Source organism: Electrona antarctica (assembly GCF_951216825.1).
Source record: "Electrona antarctica genome assembly, chromosome: 7".
NCBI lineage: Eukaryota > Metazoa > Chordata > Actinopteri > Myctophiformes > Myctophidae > Electrona > Electrona antarctica.
This window is the reverse complement of record NC_136812.1, coordinates 21068108-21086399: the sequence shown is the minus strand read 5'-3', so window position 1 is coordinate 21086399 and position 18292 is coordinate 21068108. Positions and strand designations below refer to the sequence as shown.

Below are 18292 nucleotides of genomic sequence, written 5' to 3'. Positions count from 1 at the left end.
GTATTGTATGAAGATTAGGATAGTCATATCTGAGTGGGGAGAAAACATGCTTTTCCAGGTAAGTGGTAAAAAAAAATAAAAAAAATAAAGCTTTAGATATATCACAAGAAAACAGCTTAGGCTAAAATAATTCAACAAAACAAACACTGGAAATAAACCTTTTCTACTAGTCACACAATGCCATTCCAAGAGAACTTTTATTTTCTGGGAAAATAAAATCTCCAAAACTGACAGTGGTGAATCATTCGTGAAGATGACTCTCCAATTCTCATAAAATTAGTCAGAAAGAGTTGTTGTTCGTAAATATGGCTGATAAAATCAGTCTGCTGCGGCTGTGCAGGGCTAGGTAAGCATCTCAGACAAGGCCAGGCACATACCTGGAAGCTGGAATTTTATCAGAAGCATATTTACCATTATTTCTTGTCAACCCATGATGACAGATAGGCCAGGAATTCCTGTGATCACTAAACTGTTGCGAAGTAAGAGTTATGGAAATGTACTTTTTCCTTCTTGAAATTGCTTGATTTGCTCCATTGCTCACGGATTTGTTTTCAAAGGAGAGTATGTACATTTGAGCCAGAGATTTTCCAGGGGTGCATAAAATAATCTCATTTCAAATACATTTAAGATATGCTGCCAAGAGCCCAAGACAAGCAACAAGCTCATTTCAGTCAAGTAAAATGTTGGCCTCTTATCCACACAAAAGGGTGTATTTCTTAATGAGATTCTGTATTTAATTATTTGTTTTAAACAGGTCTCTACATTACAATTAAAGATTAGATCAACAACTCACATCAATAAGAAATACACTGTTTATTGCATCTATGGTGTATGACAAGGATTATTTTAATTAAAACATCAACCAGTATACCAGTTGTTCAAACGGCCACAGATTTGAAGATCCTCAAGAGATTCACTCCCCGGGCATACACAGAAAAAACAACTTCCTCTTGAAATAGTGGGAATGAAAGCAATGATTACCTTCATATTTTTATGTAATCAATTTAAATATCATATTGAGGCTGGTGGAGCATCTCACAAAAGTGTGAGTATGAGACTAGTAAGTACATGGTCATGGTCATGTCAGCTGACCTGGAAGGAACTAACTAAGAAAATATAAAGAACACTAAGCACAGGGTCCTTTGTTGCTTTTGTTTATCGTAATATCGCAATACAGATTAAACATGGTTTTCTCCTGGTGATAAAAGCTGCATTACAGTAAATTTGTGAACTGGCCAGCACCAGCAAGTTTGTTCTAGCCGAGTGAAATCATCGTATCCACTATCCACACTCTATGGTGTATGACAAGGATTATTTTAATTAAAACATCAACCAGTATACCAGTTGTTCAAACGGCCACAGATTTGAAGATCCTCAGAGATTCACTCCCCGGGCATACACAGAAAAAACGACTTCCTCTTGAAATAGTGGGAATGAAAGCAATGATTACCTTCATATTTTTATGTAATCAATTTAAATATCATATTGAGGCTGGTGGAGCATCTCACAAAAGTGTGAGTATGAGACTAGTAAGTACATGGTCATGGTCATGTCAGCTGACCTGGAAGGAACTAACTAAGAAAATATAAAGAACACTAAGCACAGGGTCCTTTGTTGCTTTTGTTTATCGTAATATCGCAATACAGATTAAACATGGTTTTCTCCTGGTGATAAAAGCTGCATTACAGTAAATTTGTGAACTGGCCAGCACCAGCAAGTTTGTTCTAGCCGAGTGAAATCATCGTATCCACTATCCACACTCTATGGTGTATGACAAGGATTATTTTAATTAAAACATCAACCAGTATACCAGTTGTTCAAACGGCCACAGATTTGAAGATCCTCAGAGATTCACTCCCCGGGCATACACAGAAAAAACGACTTCCTCTTGAAATAGTGGGAATGAAAGCAATGATTACCTTCATATTTTTATGTAATCAATTTAAATATCATATTGAGGCTGGTGGAGCATCTCACAAAAGTGTGAGTATGAGACTAGTAAGTACATGGTCATGGTCATGTCAGCTGACCTGGAAGGAACTAACTAAGAAAATATAAAGAACACTAAGCACAGGGTCCTTTGTTGCTTTTGTTTATCGTAATATCGCAATACAGATTAAACATGGTTTTCTCCTGGTGATAAAAGCTGCATTACAGTAAATTTGTGAACTGGCCAGCACCAGCAAGTTTGTTCTAGCCGAGTGAAATCATCGTATCCACTATCCACACTCTATGGTGTATGACAAGGATTATTTTAATTAAAACATCAACCAGTATACCAGTTGTTCAAACGGCCACAGATTTGAAGATCCTCAGAGATTCACTCCCCGGGCATACACAGAAAAAACGACTTCCTCTTGAAATAGTGGGAATGAAAGCAATGATTACCTTCATATTTTTATGTAATCAATTTAAATATCATATTGAGGCTGGTGGAGCATCTCACAAAAGTGTGAGTATGAGACTAGTAAGTACACGGTCATGGTCATGTCAGCTGACCTGGAAGGAACTAACTAAGAAAATATGAAGAACACTAAGCACAGGGTCCTTTGTTGTTGTGTGGGGAAGCCACAGTCATTATGGTAACCTTTTCAAGACAAAGTATGAGCTAAATGTGACATCTAGTGGCCACAGGCAGAACAAAGTCAAAACTGTAATTAAAAAAAAGAAGCGAAATATTCATGAACTCTTTGTCAATTTAAAGGAACGCCTAACATAAAAATATACGGTCTCATTAGACTGGGTTATAAGGTACACATATTCTTTCTTTGGGTGCAATTTAACATCCTTCCATGTCTATTTATCACTATTTGTTCATTTCAGGCTTCAGCCTATGTTAGGCAGAGAGTCTGAGAAATGTTTTGGGGTCCAATCAAATGAAGCCAATTTAAAGGTAACTTTAACCTGAATCTAAGCATTTGTTTGATACATTTTTCATATACTGGCAGCATTTTTCTCAGCACCAGAGAGCGAGCTCTCGATACAAAGATTGAGAACGCATTGAAAAGTATCAGATTTCCACATATCCTGCTCACAGTATTACAACGATAGGATTTGAAGTTTAAAATCTTTTAAAAAAAAAGTTGGAGCTGAGAAATATTCAAATATATCAATATTGTGATGAAAGACTAGATATCACCTGGCTTTTGTTTATCGTAATATCGCAATACAGATTAAACGTGGTTTTCTCCTGGTGATAAAAGCTGCATTACAGTAAATTTTGTGAACTGGCAAGTTTGTTCTAGCCGAGTGAAATCATCCACTATCCACTATCCACACTATTATTATAATTATTATTATACTAAGGTCGTCTCTCAAAATGTTGTGGGTAAATATCTTCTGAAAACACATCGTCACATCATTGATATAGATGTTGTCCAAAATAGATGCCACAAACTGAATGATTGAACATTCCATTCTATATCTGGATACATGTAGCAAACATAATTTATCTAGCGTGGTAACATTGATTTGTGTGCATATTATGAGCAGAATATTACAAATCATGGCACCCCATAGCCAAAAGAGCACTTTCATATTGTAGGTGCCATCATGTACCACCTCACTAGTCCATTTGCCAATGTCTGTGAAATTTCACTAACATAAAAATGTTAGCAACTGATGCTTTGTTGAAAGCGGGGTTCACTCTGCCTGCTGTCTGAGGATTCTCTTCTCTTCCTCTACAAAGCTCTTGTCAGAGGTGGCTTGTCCCAGGTCTCTCTTTCTCTTCTCCTTCTGCTGGAAGGTCTCCACTCTGCGTTTCTTTGCAGACGCTGCCTTATCCGACTCCTCATCTAAAATCCACGGCAGGGGAAAACAGGGGGAGGGTGTGTCAGACTACTTTCAACCTGGCATCCCTATTCCACATTTCCAAAAAGTTCAAAAATACTGAACATAGCAGATCTACATGCAAACAATGCGCTATTTAGTATTTTCACTATTCAACATACAACAAAGTACAGTGCATAGGGCTTAAGTGGTGTGGAAAACAATAGATAGTGAAATAAGGGAGGCCTGATTTTGTAATGCAACATAAAGAAGGTACAGGCATAATATGCTGTGAAATGAAAAAAGTCAATTAAAAATACAAATCTATTACATCCTAAAAGACCACTCATGAATGATCACATCAATCCAAAGACATAGTCTGTCAGTGAAGATCAGAATCAATGGCTAAACATTTTCACATTGAACACTGCCCAGCACATTTTTTATGCCCAGCTTTAGTCGCAATTTGCAACACTAGATTTTTTTTAGAGTTGCAATACCCTCCATTGACAGCCCATTGGTCTAAATCGAATTTCCGATCTGCTTCGAGGCAACTGTAGGGCAAGCTTGAATTATCGTCTTTCAATAGTTTCGTAAAAATCCACTGTAGACATGTTGACTACATTTTGGTAAGAAATTCTGTGCTGTGATATATTTTTCGAAGTGTTGGACTTTGGACTCGTTTTTATTAACAGGTTGTGCTGCTGCCTCATGCATTATGTGCAAATTCGAAACAGGTGGTACACAGGGCCATTCGGTGACTTTGACGAGTGCTTTCAAACTCCAACATTCCATCACAGAATTTCTTGACAGAAAGTAGCTCATTACATGGTGGTTTTCTAAGTGGTGCAACCACTTCCTTAAGTAGCTTTGTGTGTGCCTGGGTGGCTGGGTGTGTCTGAGCACGGAAATTGCATTTGGTTGGTTTTCAAAATCAAGTGTCACTGTTGTGCAGCCTAACACACACATACATATTAACTGTATATATGATGATTTCAGGTGTATCAGTACAGTACAGTACAGTACAGTACAGTTTTGGCTAGGTGGCCCAGCCTTCATCCAATCAGGATAGAGAGGGGCCTTCCGCCAATCATGATCGAGCGGGGGCGGGCCTTGGTGTGCGTGCTGTTGGCCTGTCACGTGTCTCCCCACTGTAGTGCGTGCATGTGCACAGCTTGTTACCGGGGCGGACCGGGGGGGTTCAAAATCACCCAAATCACTGAATGCTCCTTTAAGAGGATAATTCAAGCTTTCCCTACAGCTGCAATGTTGGTGAGTTTAACGTAGTTTAATACAAGCAGATTAGAAATTCGATTTGGATCAATGGGAGGGTATTGCAACTCTAGATTCATCCCATTAAAAATAATCTAGTGTTGCAAATTGCGGCTAGCCCAGCTTTATGTGTTTGTGTGTACCAAATTTGTGATGATTTGATTGGCTGAGCACGGAATGAGATGTATGATTACTATGATGATGTAAGAGCGCCCCTCACTTCACACAAGTGTGGTTTTTGAGGGGTGATAGCTCCTCCTATGTCCAGCTTTTAGTCTATGTGCTAACACATACTTAGATAAACATTAAATGCCATTGACAATGAATGGACAATTTTGAGTGTTCGTGTAAACACAAACATTGAATAACACAAACATTGAATAACACAAACATTGAAGACGAAGGTGAGGACGCAAATTCTGATTGGCCGGAATGAGATGATGATCGCCCCTCAGTCACTTCACACGGGTGTGATTTTTATATTCAGGCTGACTACTGAAATAAGAATATATCCCACTTTGAAGGCACTGTGGTTCTAACCTGAGTCAGAGGGTTGCTCCTCATCTGGTAGGAATTGGGCATTGCCAGTGCAAGGCTGTGGTGCATCCTCTCCATTGTCCTCATAGACATTGGACCACTTTATGGCCATGTCCATCCCTGGGGGAGCTCCCTTTTTCTTTTCTGGTTCTGTGGCATAGCTCTGGGGAGGGGGCACTGCATTGGTCTTCCATGGCTTAAACTCTCTGGCAGGCTGCAGAGAAGAAGAATATTGAAGACAAGATTAGAATCGGTGGTGTTATCGTATTCATTCTTCCTGTGTTGCAGTAATAGGTCAGCAACACAACAAGAAAACATGTATAGTTGTATACTATAAATTACTGTGAGAGAGAGGACACCATATTGAATATTATCTCTAGAATGGCTGATATTCCATACACTTCATGTATTCAGACTGCAACCGTCATTGTCGGCCGCATCACGGGGGAAAACACGGACACGGATGAACATGGCACCCTGGTGAAAAGCTTTGTGAGGTGGTATGAAAGTAACTAACAAAGGCAAGACCAAGGAGCTGGTGGTGGAATACCAATATGAGCAAAAGGATACCCCCAGCCCAGCGCCCAGCACCATTCATAGGGAGGAGGTGGAGACACCTACAAGTACCTAGGCATTTACTTCTTGAACAAGGAACTGAAGAATGCCGACACCCTCTAGTAAGGGACGGTTCAGAGCAAGCTGTTCTTCCTGAGGAAGCTCATGGTCTTCAATGCGTGCAATTGGCCATATTCAGACCGCAGCCATCTTGCCAGCAAGGTGATACCTAGGTGATACTTCCCATAGACAGCCCATTCATCCAAACAGAAAAGTCCTCTCTAATTATATTAAACAACGTCAAAATCACCAACATTGCAGCTGTAGGGAAGGCTTGAATTATCCTCTTTCAATCTGTAAAGTTTTTGTTTAATAAAAATCCACCATAGACATGTTATGAGCTACTTCCTGTCAAGAAATTCCTTGCAGACGATTGTTTTCTAAGTATCAGAGTATGGAAGCGCTCATTATCAGTAAAGCAACCCCTGCTGCCTGCTGCACTATGTGCACATTCAAAACAGGTGGTTAGGGCCGTTGAGTGATATTCAACGAGCGCTTCCAAACTCCAACACTTCGAAAAAAATCACATGCAAGGAATTTCTTGACTATGAGAAGTATCACCTACAGTAGGTAGCACCTTGCTGGCAAGATGGCTGCGGTCTGAATATGGCCCATAGGATGCTGCAGATATTCTACCAGACTGTACTGTACTGGTGTACCAGTGCCCTCTTCTCTTCTAGTTGCATGCAGGGGGGGGGGGGGGGGGGGGGGGGGGGGTGACAATGAGGAAGGTGACAATGAGGAAGACACTGGAGAGTGGAGACTATCCTGGTCAACCCTTCCCTGGCTTGGTCCCAGGGCAGGGGTACTGAGGATTCATCCTCCCTACAGAACAAAATACCTGGTCCTTTGTGCCAGAAGCCCTCAAAGCAGCGGCAGCGCTCTGCTCCATCCAGGGACACATTTTTTGGTAGTGGTACTAATATTAACTGTGATGTTTTTGCTCTTTTTATTGTTATTTTTTTGAGGGGCAGTACTGCGGTAGCCCCAGAGCCAGAGTAAGACAGAGTTACAACATTGAGGGGGCAGAAAACAGCCTGGTCACATGGTTCATGTACTCACGCGAGCCCATAGACTCCAATGCATTCCGTAAACTTCCGGTTGTCCCTTTTAAAAGGGACAAACCAATATAGGTCTATGTAGAAGAGCCTGGACCCATGAAGTGAACGGAGTTGTCGTAACTCTAAACTCTAGCTGTCTTACTCTATGGCTCTGAGTAGCCCAACACTTGTGACGTCATGTGGCAGTCAAGTCTATGGACTTTTAATGTTTTTTTTCACAGAATCAAAGGTGTTATGGTCATGATTCACCAGGATCTTGGATGGCTTGATTCTAGCCTTAAAATAATGTATATGCTTTTGTAAATAAATGCTGTATATACTTGTGTATATGTACTTTCCCCATTTTCAACTGTTTTTATTGTATTTTGACATTTGCTTTGGCAATGTAAACGTGTTTTCTCATGCAAATAAAGCTCCTTGAATTGAATTGCTTTTGTAAATCTCTATGGGAAAAATGAATAGCCAATTTTTCAGTGGTGCCAGTCTGCCAGAAAACCACACCCACTGCCATGCCCATATCGTATGGAATATCTGCCATTTGATTCTAGTTTTAAGTTGACTACCGGTATGTTTATAGTTATAGCAGCGCGGTAGGTACCCCTGGCTACATATTACAATTACATAACTAAACTAACGTAGTTGCCTCGTTGTCTAAATTAGTTTTACCTCTTCAGGAGCCTTTACTGTACGACTTTCCCAGTCAATCTGCTTATTCAGCGGGTTGTACAGAAAGGCAGGCTTTGATACGGATCGGAATAGATCGTCGGGTTTAGGCAAGGAGGGACCACCACTGGCTGCCCGTTTGGTCCCTTGTTGTTGGGTCTTTGACTTGGATTTCTCTTTTGATTTCTGCTCGTCGTCTTCGTCGTCTGTGGTATCATTGCTGCTGTCACTCAAATCGTCGTAGCCCGAAAAGAAACGGAAAGAGTCCGACTTATTTTCGTCAGTCATCGTGTGTTACCGAGCCTACTAATTATTCAAAGAATGCTAAATGAAAATAAACGTGTTTGATAATGTAGAGATCGTGCGCTTAAATAGGAATATTCATTGTTAGCAGCCTAGCAGCTTATATTATTACTCCATTTTGAATAAGCCTCCAAAACAGTCGTAAATCGTTCAAATAACGTCGCAAAGACAGTCGCAAATTATTTAAAATGGAAAGTGAGTCGCCCTCTGGTGGTATGCTGGACCCTTAGGCTGGACCTAGCTGGTATCCGTATTACTCTATGGCTGGTATGAGTGGAATTAGTGTAATATATCCAAGGAGTAGCCAAAAGTATTTTTTGAGGGGCGCTATCCCCTATGTGAGGGTTTATGTAAACACAAACATAAAATAATGAAGTATTTGATTATCCGCTTCAATGCAAACATACATAAGACACAAAATTATCTAATCAAATTGTTATCACATAGGCCTACTGCTATTCCCAATGTAGACATGTACCTCTGTGAGTATTTCCATGCATTTTTACTGTACCAAACATTTATAATAAAATAGTTATTTGAATATCGCCATCCGCTACAATGCAAACATAAGAAACGAATGAAATGATCTAATCACATAGCAACTAAATGTTATTGTTCCTACTGTACATGCACATGTGCCTCTTTGAAAATGTACAATATGTTTAAACTACCAATAATTAATAATAAAATACTGACATACTCCATAGTCCTCATCCGATTTGATTGATTGATTGAAATATTTATTAACAGTTTGCAGAATTACAGTACATTTCAAGCACAAACTCAATACAAAGACTGTTAACTGTGAGTGGACGACCCAATTAAGCATTACACTTGTTTACAAGAGGGTCCACCATGTTCAATTCATCAAAACATTTAGAGACGTACAAATAGACACTTCTATAGTCAAAGAACAGAACAGGAATTCATCATAGAGGTAAAAAGGGAAAAGAAACATATACAGTGAGGGGGGGGGATGGGGGGGAGATTCAGATTTTTACGGGGGCCAGTTTTGAATTGCAGCCATCCGTAGGTGCCCTTTGAGAGCGGTTTTGAAGGAGTCAAGGGATTCGCATGTCTTAATGACTGTTGGTAGAGCGTTCCACATTTTGGTGGCATAGGAGCGAAAATCATTTAGTCCCTTGTTTGTGCCGAATCTGGGTTGTACATGGTTCGTTGCACTCCCTCTGGTGTTGTGGGTGTGGACTTCGTTAACATTAAGGAAGTATCTAGACAGGTACATGGGTATCTTGGTGGAGTATCGAATCTTGTGGACCAGACCCATTGCAAGATGCTGTACTCTGTCGTCGACCCTAAGCCATTCCAGTCTGTCAAAGTCTGATCCAATGCAAATGTAACCTGGGCACTAAGGCCCGGAAACAGAGCCAGACTACACCACTCTGGGAATTTCACCCAGAGAATATATGATAATACACAATACAGATTGCAAGCCCACTGGCACTGGGCGGGGATAAGAAGAGGAGCAGAGACGTGTTGGTTCCAGTTTAAAATAAATATGGTTTTATTAACCCATTCTTGGCGGGAACCCCTTTTGGTGTTTGAAACACTACATTTGATTGAGGGACTGCCATCCCCGAACCCACCTCACCCCTGCCCACTTTGACAGGCTGGAATGGCTTAGGGTTGACGACCAAGATACCCATGACCCTGTCTAAATACTTCCTTAATGTCAACGAAGTCCACACCCACAACACCAGAGGGAGTACAACTAACCATGTGCAACCCAGATTCGACACAAACAAGGGACTAAATTCATTTCGCTCCTATGCCACCAAAATGTGGAACGCCCTACCAACAGTCATTAAGACATGTGAATCCCTTGACTCCTTCAAAACCGCCCTCAAAGGGCACCTACGGACGGCTGCAATTCGAAACTGGCCCCCGTAAAATCTGAATCCCCCACCCAGTTGTTCAGGATCACCCAGGCTGGTACTGCGCTGCGTATATCTATTTTGCGTCCGCAAATGAAACATTAAACAATTAAAACAATGAAACTGTAAAAAGGTCTATTTTCCCTTGATCTTTATCTTTTTTAGTATAATAGTATTAGTTTACTATAATTAGATGAATACACGATAATCAACACTAACACTTTATTTAGAACACACCCAAATCAAATCATAGTACAACATACACGTGTGTTCAATCTAACCCGGGCAGTGTCGGTAGGCCAATTAGAGGCAGGCGGGGCGTTACCATGTCAGGCTTCTGCGCTGTAGGAGGTGACATGAAGATTGAGCAGACCATTCAGTGAGTGTAAAAGGGAAAGGGTCCAGATGGTCACTATGTAGTAGAGTAGGGGCCACACAATGCAAATTCTGTGGCAGAATTAGAGCTCTTGTTCCACAAGATTGGGTCAATCACCAATGTCCTCAACCTTCTCACCAACAACCACACCATGAAAGACACAGAATGCCATCTCCAGCATGTGAGTACCACTCGCAGCCTTACATTCAATCGTAATGTGGCGAAGCTGCTGTACTTTGTGCTAGAGCATCAGAATCCAAACTCGATGGCAGTCAATGTGCCTCTGCCACTGCACAATCTGCTCACAAAGCAGGCTGTTGACCGAGGGATCGTTGCCCGCTTGCTAAACTGTCTAAAAAATGGGGAGTGTGTCTACTGCTCATACAGACAGGAAATGTTAGTTGAGAAGACCAAGACAATGAGCACAACCATACCAAAGTGGAAGCTACCTCATTTCAACGAGCAACCACAGAAGACACCAGTCCAACAACCATTCTGAAGGAGTAGAAGTTAGTTTCATCCGAGGCACATAGGAGTATGGACAAGGAGCGGGGCGAGATTACCCAGGAGATACTTACTCATGATGTGCTCTCAGCATCTCCCTTGTTTGATGGTGACCTTCCAGCTCATGTCAACAAGTCAAAACTTGTCAGTGAGATTGAGCCTGATGGGTTAGTAGAGCCAATGGAACATGGATGGGAGGAGCACTTTGGTACACTCCTGCCATCAAAATGTCTGAAGCCCTTACCACCCAGTTTGCTCACAGTATACAAGTGTGCAGGGAAGTGTGACACTCGGCGATGTTGCTGCCATGCTGATGGAGTTCCATCATTCCGTGCATAATATTTTGCCATGGAAAACTTCTTATTTACTTCTTATTCTTAAATACATGCTCTGAACCAAGCAAGTGGCGGTGTGCAGGTGTCCCTCCTTTCCGCCATGGAAAACTGGAAAATCCCTCATGTGAAAGCCCATCACACTAACTTGCATGCACACAATGGTGCACTTGTGTGAAATTGTTATTTGATTTTGTTATGATTTCATGGGGGATATTTATAATTGTTATATTTTTAGGTTCATGTCTTAATATAAATAAAACAAATAATTGTGGAAAAAATACAATAAAAGTGACAGTAATAACAAAAATCGGAATTGAGTTATTGAATAAAACATTTATATTGATATATCAATGATAAGATGATCCTTAATGGTCAACATAATATCAGAAATTAATTGAAAATGTCACAATTAGTTGCATTAGACTTATTGCACCTGTTCTTACTCCTAACAATGCCCAGTTATATGGCCAAGGTCTTCGGAATGTCAAAATGACCTTGACCATGATCTTTCAAGGTCAATAACACCTAAAATGGTTAATACTATCTGAAATGAATTCCACACACCTGAATTAGTCAGGATGGAGGTAATACATGTGCAAATACACCCAGAAACAAAATGGTTGTATTTTCATCATAGCCGATGGTGGCCATATTTGATGTGGATATTGCGCCATTCGTGGCACTATGGCGGATGAATACCTAATTGATTTTTCATGTCTAGGGACTCATTGACTCTTTTTTTTGTGGCTTTCGCCTTTATTTTATATTTTTTATGGAGGGACAGACAGTAGGCTGACAGGAAATGGGGAGAGGTATGGGGGGATGACATGCAGTGGGGGCACTCGGGATCGGGAGTCGAGCCCGCGGCACACTGCCAGACTGGATTACCAGCCAAGGTGGCTGGACCGCTGAGCCGCTGAGCCACGGCTCTTGGGCGAGCTGTCCGTCTTTTCCCTTGCCCAACTCGCCCCCGCGGAAAGTACAGACAACTCACCCTGCCATGTCAGAAAGTGAAGACAACTCACCGGGGTGAGTTTTCCTGTATTCCTGTTTTTCTTTTATTGAAAAAACAAAACTGTTTAGTTGTTTTTCTCTTGTCTCCCTTGTGAGGGAGCCCCGACTGCTACAGGCCAGACGTTACCACTGCTCCACCTGAGCACCCCAACAAAACAAAGTCAGATTTTGTAAAAGTAGGTTAGCAAATCGCAGAAATAGATGCAAGAATAGTTGTGAGCATCAAAACTAAAGTAACCCCCCAGAAAGTGAGGGAGAGGTCGGAAAAGTTGATCCCCGTCATTTTTGGACAGTTTGGTCTCTATAAAAGCCAAACAAACATAAAAGCTATATCGCTCTTTCTAGCTCCCACCTGATGTTGTGAGGGAGTCTCGACTGCTCCAGACTATAGTGAATAACTGCTAGTTTGCACAAGGACTTAAGACTAGGATTTAGATCTAAGATGAACAAGTCATCTAATGCCTGGGCACTGGTCCCATGATGTCCTCCAAAGATAATGATGCGATCTCCCACCATGCAACAGCACGTATCATTCGTTTTATATGGGCTTTTCCCCTTGGGCTCAACCTTCTTCCAGGAGAAGGTCTCTGGATTGTATTTCCACAGATCATTAAGGTCCTGCTTCCAGTTGTTGCCACCAAATATGTACAGCTCTCCATTGTAGGCAAAGGCTGAATGACCCCAGCGAGCTTCTGGATAAAGCTGTGCAGAAGGCGTCCTCAGCCAGGTCTCTGTCTCTGTGTCAAACACTCTCATCTTGGTGTATGGACAAAGTTTTAAATGTGGGGGTGTGGCGCAGCCCCAGAGTACAAACATCTTTGTCTCAATTAAGGTGGCAGAGTGCAAAGAACATGGAAAAGCAGTGCCTACGGTGTTAATTAAAGTCCAGACCATTGTGGTGGTGTCCAACTTGTACATGTCATTGTATAGCTGTGTACTACAATATCCTCCGTAGATATACATAACGTTCCCCAAGGCACATGCTGAGTGGGAATACCTCGCCTCTGGAACAGTTCCATACATCTTAGGTCTGAACCAACTGTGGGTGTCGACATCAAATCCATAAAGAAAGTTGCAAGAAATATCAGACCAACGGCGCCCACCAGTCCCTCCCCAGATGTAGGCAACATCTCCTATGAGCACAGCTGTGTGGCCGTTGCGACTGGAGGGAACCTCAAGGGGACGTCCTCCTATTCTATTTGTCACTGGTGGCAGCTTCCTCCACTGTAAAGACACAGTGTTGAAGATCTTCACGCCAATATGATCCATGTAGTTGTTTCTATCACTGTACCCTCCAAAGGAGTACACATAGTGCCTCACTGCTACTGCACAAAGTTTGTATCTTGATGATGGTCCTTTCCGATGCACTGTGCAGTGAAACATTTCAGTGAAACCTTGTATAAGATAGCTCAAACTAGTGCTGGTTGTCAGTTAGAACCGGCCGCAGTGGTGTCAGTCTCGTGCTGAAGGCTGAGAAGTCTCTCGCGACAAGAGTAGAGTTTGCTGCTAGGTAAGCAAAACCTCTTCTGATCCTTCTTATATAAGGTTTTACGGGATGCGTGTCACGATGACGATGCCAGCCAACTGGGTGCATGTCACAATGGCGATGCCAGGCGGGTATACCCATATATGAGGTTTCTACATTAGTCTGATGTCAGTCGCTGTTGTCCCCATATATGGAGCTCTATGGTGAAAGCCTTCGTCTGGCAACATACCATGCCTATAAATCCATCTGCAGGCCTGCCTTGGGGAAGTCTGACCATAATGTCATACACCTACTTCCACGCTACAGGGCTAAACTGAGAAAAAACAGTGACCAAGGAAATAGTGACCTGGACAGAGGACTGTAAGGAGGAAATGAGATGCGAGTTGGAAACGACACGTTTACATCCTATCTGTTGTTTAATGAAAGTAAAATGATGAGAACTAAATCTGTCAAAAACGTATGGATGTCTAGTGATCTGAAGGGTTGCATTCATGAGAAAAAAACATGCTTTTAAAAATGTTAATGTTAAAGTTGAGTACCAATACTTTTCAGGGAACGCCAAGAAAGCATGGGAAGGTCCAAATGTGATGATGGGCAGGGAAACTAAGCAAAAGCGTACCCCCCTGTCACACCCATCTCTATCTTTTGTTAATGATCTAAATATCTTTTTCAGCTGTTGAATGAATGACTTCAGTGCTGAGCGTGATAGTGTGTGTAGGTCCATTCCGGATTATGTCCCTATTATACTCAGTGAAAATGAAATTGTAGCTAGCCTGTCCTGTATCCCAACTCGACCCCTGGGCCAGATGGCCTTAGAGGTAGAGTGTTGAAAGAAAATGTTCATGGACTTAAAGGTATTGTGTTGTTGAAGCTATTCCAGTATTTGCTTGACTCTCTAACAATGCCCGATTTATGGAAAATGTCTTGTATTGTGCCTCTCCCCAAGAAGCCTGGAGCCACTGAATTAAAAGACTTCAGGCCCATTGCTCTTACTTCTATTTTCTAGTTGTGCTTGAAATGTACTGTAATTCTGCAAACTGTTAATAAATACTTCAATCAATCAATCAATCAATCAATTAATCAAGGCACAAACAAACAGTTTTGTATACGAATATACAGGGCCGGCGGCGTCCTCACTCGGCGTCCTCAGGGTACTAAAAAAGACAAAAACAAAATCATTAAAATGTTTTCCTTGGACATCTGGGAGTTATGATTTTGTCAATTTTACATGAATACATTGTTCCAAATTAATAGGAGTGAATAACTTCAGTCCAGTTTGTGTATATAAACTGTAAATGTTTTTGAATGCTGGGTTAACATTTAGCACAACTTGTGGTCTAAATCTGATCAGCTCAAGACAATCATTTGTGATAAAATTGTGGTGCAACTGGCATTTTCTGTAACATTGAAATATCTGAATTTGAACACACACATTGACGCTCCTGCAGGATGTCACAAACCAATTAGCCAGCCTGTTTTTTATGTATATGGTGTATTGTCATGTTTTTTGTTCTTGCGTAATGTAAATCGCTCTGGGTTAAGAGCATCTGCTAAATGCCTAAATTGGAAATTGTAAGGGTATATTTACACCTCCAAAACATAACTATATTTACAGGCAGATGTTTAGTACCACCATTTTCAGAGTCTTAACCACAAAACCCTAGCATCCGTATTCTGAACATTTGACAAACCTACAACTAAAGCTCTGAGCTTGTAGCTTTTTATTGTATTTGGTGGGGTCTGAAAAAAAGGAGGCCGACTGTGCTCCATCAAGTATAATAGGGTAGATGTGGTTAAAAAATGGGTCTGAATCGGTCTGACTACATGTTGGACCAGAAAGAGGATAGAATTTCATCTCTGAAGCAAATTGAGATAAACACAATTGCTGCAAGTTTCGGGGGTCTCTCCTCACGGACACCAGATGTCCATCGGCATATTCTTAGAGTGGCTGGTCGGCTAGAGGAGAGCCAACGTGTTTTAGACAACAACTCAGCAGCAGGTCTGGCCAGGGGGATAGAGAAGGCCTGGGAGCTCTATGGATCAGAGAGAGCGGTTGTCATGTTCTTGGTTGAAGAGGCTCAAAGAAACATCTTTGATCATCGGTACATTGAGAATGAGCTCTGGAAGAGAAATATTCCTACAATTAGAAGGCGTTTTGAAAATGTATGTATGACAGCATCCCTTGACCAGGACAAGCGACTATTCGTAGATGGACAGGAGGTTGCAGTAGTGTATTTCAGGAATGGTTACATGCCTCAGAACTACACCTCTGAACGAAGTTGGGAAGCTCGTCTGCTGATGGAGCGCTCTCTGGCTGTAAAGTGCCCAGACATCTCAACCCACCTTGCTGGAACCAAGAAAGTCCAGCAGGAGCTGGCCAGACATGGAGTTCTGGAGAGGTTCTTCCCTCAGCAGCCCCAGGTGGTGGAGCAGATCAGAGCCACCTTCACTGGCCTCTACACACTTGATATGGGCCCTGAGGGAGACCAAACGGTGGAAATGGCTTTATCTCAACCAGACCAGTTTGTCCTGAAGCCCCAGAGGGAAGGAGGCGGTAACAACATCTATGGATCAGACATCTGCCAGGTACTAGAGCGAGTGAAGGGGAGCAATGAGAGGACTGCATACATTCTCATGGATAGGATCCAACCAAGTCCCGTACACAACTACCTACTAAGGCGGGACTCACCTCTCAAGCTCACCAGCTGTGTCAGTGAACTGGGAGTGTTTGGAATTTATGTCAGGCAGGGCAAAGACATGGTAATGAATGAATGTGTGGGTCATCTGCTGAGGACAAAGAGTATTGAACATACTGATGGAGGCGTAGCAGCCGGAGTGTCTGTGCTGGACAACCCTCTCCTAGTTTGATAACTCACACTGACTCCTCCTGTTGGGCTCTGAACTGTTGGTGCTGCACAAAAGGCTTATGGGAATATACTTTCATTACCAAGCAAGGAAATACGAGTCGTTTTGTTGTGTTTTGGGTCAATTTATTAATTTATGTATTAAGTAGCCATGTAATAAGCAGGATGGCTGAGTGGTCATTGTTTATAGATAAATCACCTTCAGGCTGATTAACCTGTCGCGTCGTTGGTTAATCAGCCTGTCTGTGATTTATCTATAAAAACTCACACCTGTGTGAAGTCAGGGGCGCTCTTATCATCTTACAACATCGAGGAGGGAATTCGGTATAATACAACGACTCAAACTTGATACATACAGGTACTGTATGTTTTACGTGTAACCTCTATTAATCTAACTCTAATATATTAAAGTCTAACTCATGTTGCTATGATTAGGTGATGTAATGATGATGTAAAACAAACGGTGTCAAAACAAACATTAAATTCCCTTCATTGTCAATGGCATTGTTAAAACAAACATGAAATGTACTGTAATTCTGCAAACTGTTAATAAATACTTCAATCAATCAATTAATTAATCAAGGCCCTTTATTAAAAACAAACTTTCGTTTTGTATACGAATATACAGGGCCGGCGGCGTCCTCACTCGGCGTCCTCAGGGTACTAAAAAAGACAATTTTACATGAATACATTGTTCCAAATTAATAGGAGTGAATAACTTCAGTCCAGTTTGTGCATATGAACTATAAATGTAGGACCCCCAGTTTGACATGCACCACAGAAAGTATGGACAGTCGCACAGGTACTCCCAGATATATTTGGTAAGTCGCACAGATCCAATTGCAGGTGCATTTGAGTCCAAAATGGTGTCAATTTTGAGCTTTGGCTTGAGAGAACTCATGGCTTTTGCACCCTGTGATGTTGTGAGCTTGTAGATTAGCTGTTTTTGCCGGAGCGCACGCTGTAGCCACTTCACGCTGTGTGTCTGTGCGTGTGTTGGGGGGGGGGGGGGGGGGGGTGGGAGTGGGAAGACAGTTGTATCTCGTATCTATGGGAAGCCGTTTAGGCCATAAATGCATAGTCAACTCGCACATACATGTATACTTCTCTTGCACATACATATATATTGGTACTTCACTTGCACATACATGCATATCTCACATACACATACATGCATACTTCACTTGCACATACATACATTTAGGTACTTCACTTGCACATACATATATATTTCATTTACACATACATACATACTTAATTCGCACATATATAAATACTTCACTTGCACATACATACATACTTCATTCGCACATACATACATACTTCATTCGCACATACATACATACTTCATTCACACATATATAAATACTTCACTTGTACATACATACATACTTCACTTGTACATACATACATACTTCATTCGCACATACATACATACTTCACTTGTACATACATACATACTTCATTCGCACATATATAAATACTTCACTTGTACATACATACATACTTCATTCACACATAAATACTTCACTTGCACATACATAGGACTGCATGTATACGTGTGCGTGCGTGCGTGCATGCGTGTGTGTGCGTGCGTGTGTG

At 41.6% G+C, this 18292-nt stretch overlaps 2 protein-coding genes across 3 annotated transcripts; one reads left to right on the top strand and one right to left on the bottom strand.

Moving 5' to 3' along the window:
- Positions 1 to 793: 793 nt before the first annotated feature.
- On the bottom strand, positions 794 to 8360 carry cUnh1orf52 (chromosome Un C1orf52 homolog). 2 transcript variants are annotated; one of them, XR_013790492.1, is made up of 4 exons: positions 7920 to 8360; positions 5581 to 5791; positions 3278 to 3794; positions 794 to 2230 (listed from the first exon to the last, which is right to left on the bottom strand). XR_013790492.1 is itself a non-coding variant. In XM_079506805.1 (3 exons), exons 1-3 carry the CDS (start codon positions 8202 to 8204, stop codon positions 3643 to 3645), a joined length of 648 nt encoding a protein of 215 aa, XP_079362931.1. In that variant the 5' UTR covers positions 8205 to 8360; the 3' UTR covers positions 794 to 3642. The 2 variants fall into 2 exon arrangements, 1 of the variants encoding a protein (XP_079362931.1); XM_079506805.1 differs by having other exon boundaries at positions 794 to 3794.
- A 7266-nt stretch (positions 8361 to 15626) lies between these two features.
- LOC306926157 (glutathione synthetase-like) lies at positions 15627 to 16694 on the top strand (the record flags this gene model as incomplete). Its single annotated transcript, XM_079505417.1, has 1 exon — positions 15627 to 16694. One exon carries the CDS (start codon positions 15627 to 15629, stop codon positions 16692 to 16694), a length of 1068 nt encoding a protein of 355 aa, XP_079361543.1.
- Between the last annotated feature and the right edge of the window lie 1598 nt (positions 16695 to 18292).

Coding starts and splice junctions, on each gene's coding strand:
- cUnh1orf52 (XM_079506805.1), bottom strand. CDS start 8,204: ATGACTGACGAAAATAAGTCGGACTCTTTCCGTTTCTTTTCGGGCTAC. Junction 5,792..7,919: donor CAGTAAAGGCTCCTGAAGAG/GTAAAACTAATT, acceptor TCTTCTCTGCAG/CCTGCCAGAGAGTTTAAGCC. Junction 3,795..5,580: donor GGAGCAACCCTCTGACTCAG/GTTAGAACCACA, acceptor CGTGGATTTTAG/ATGAGGAGTCGGATAAGGCA.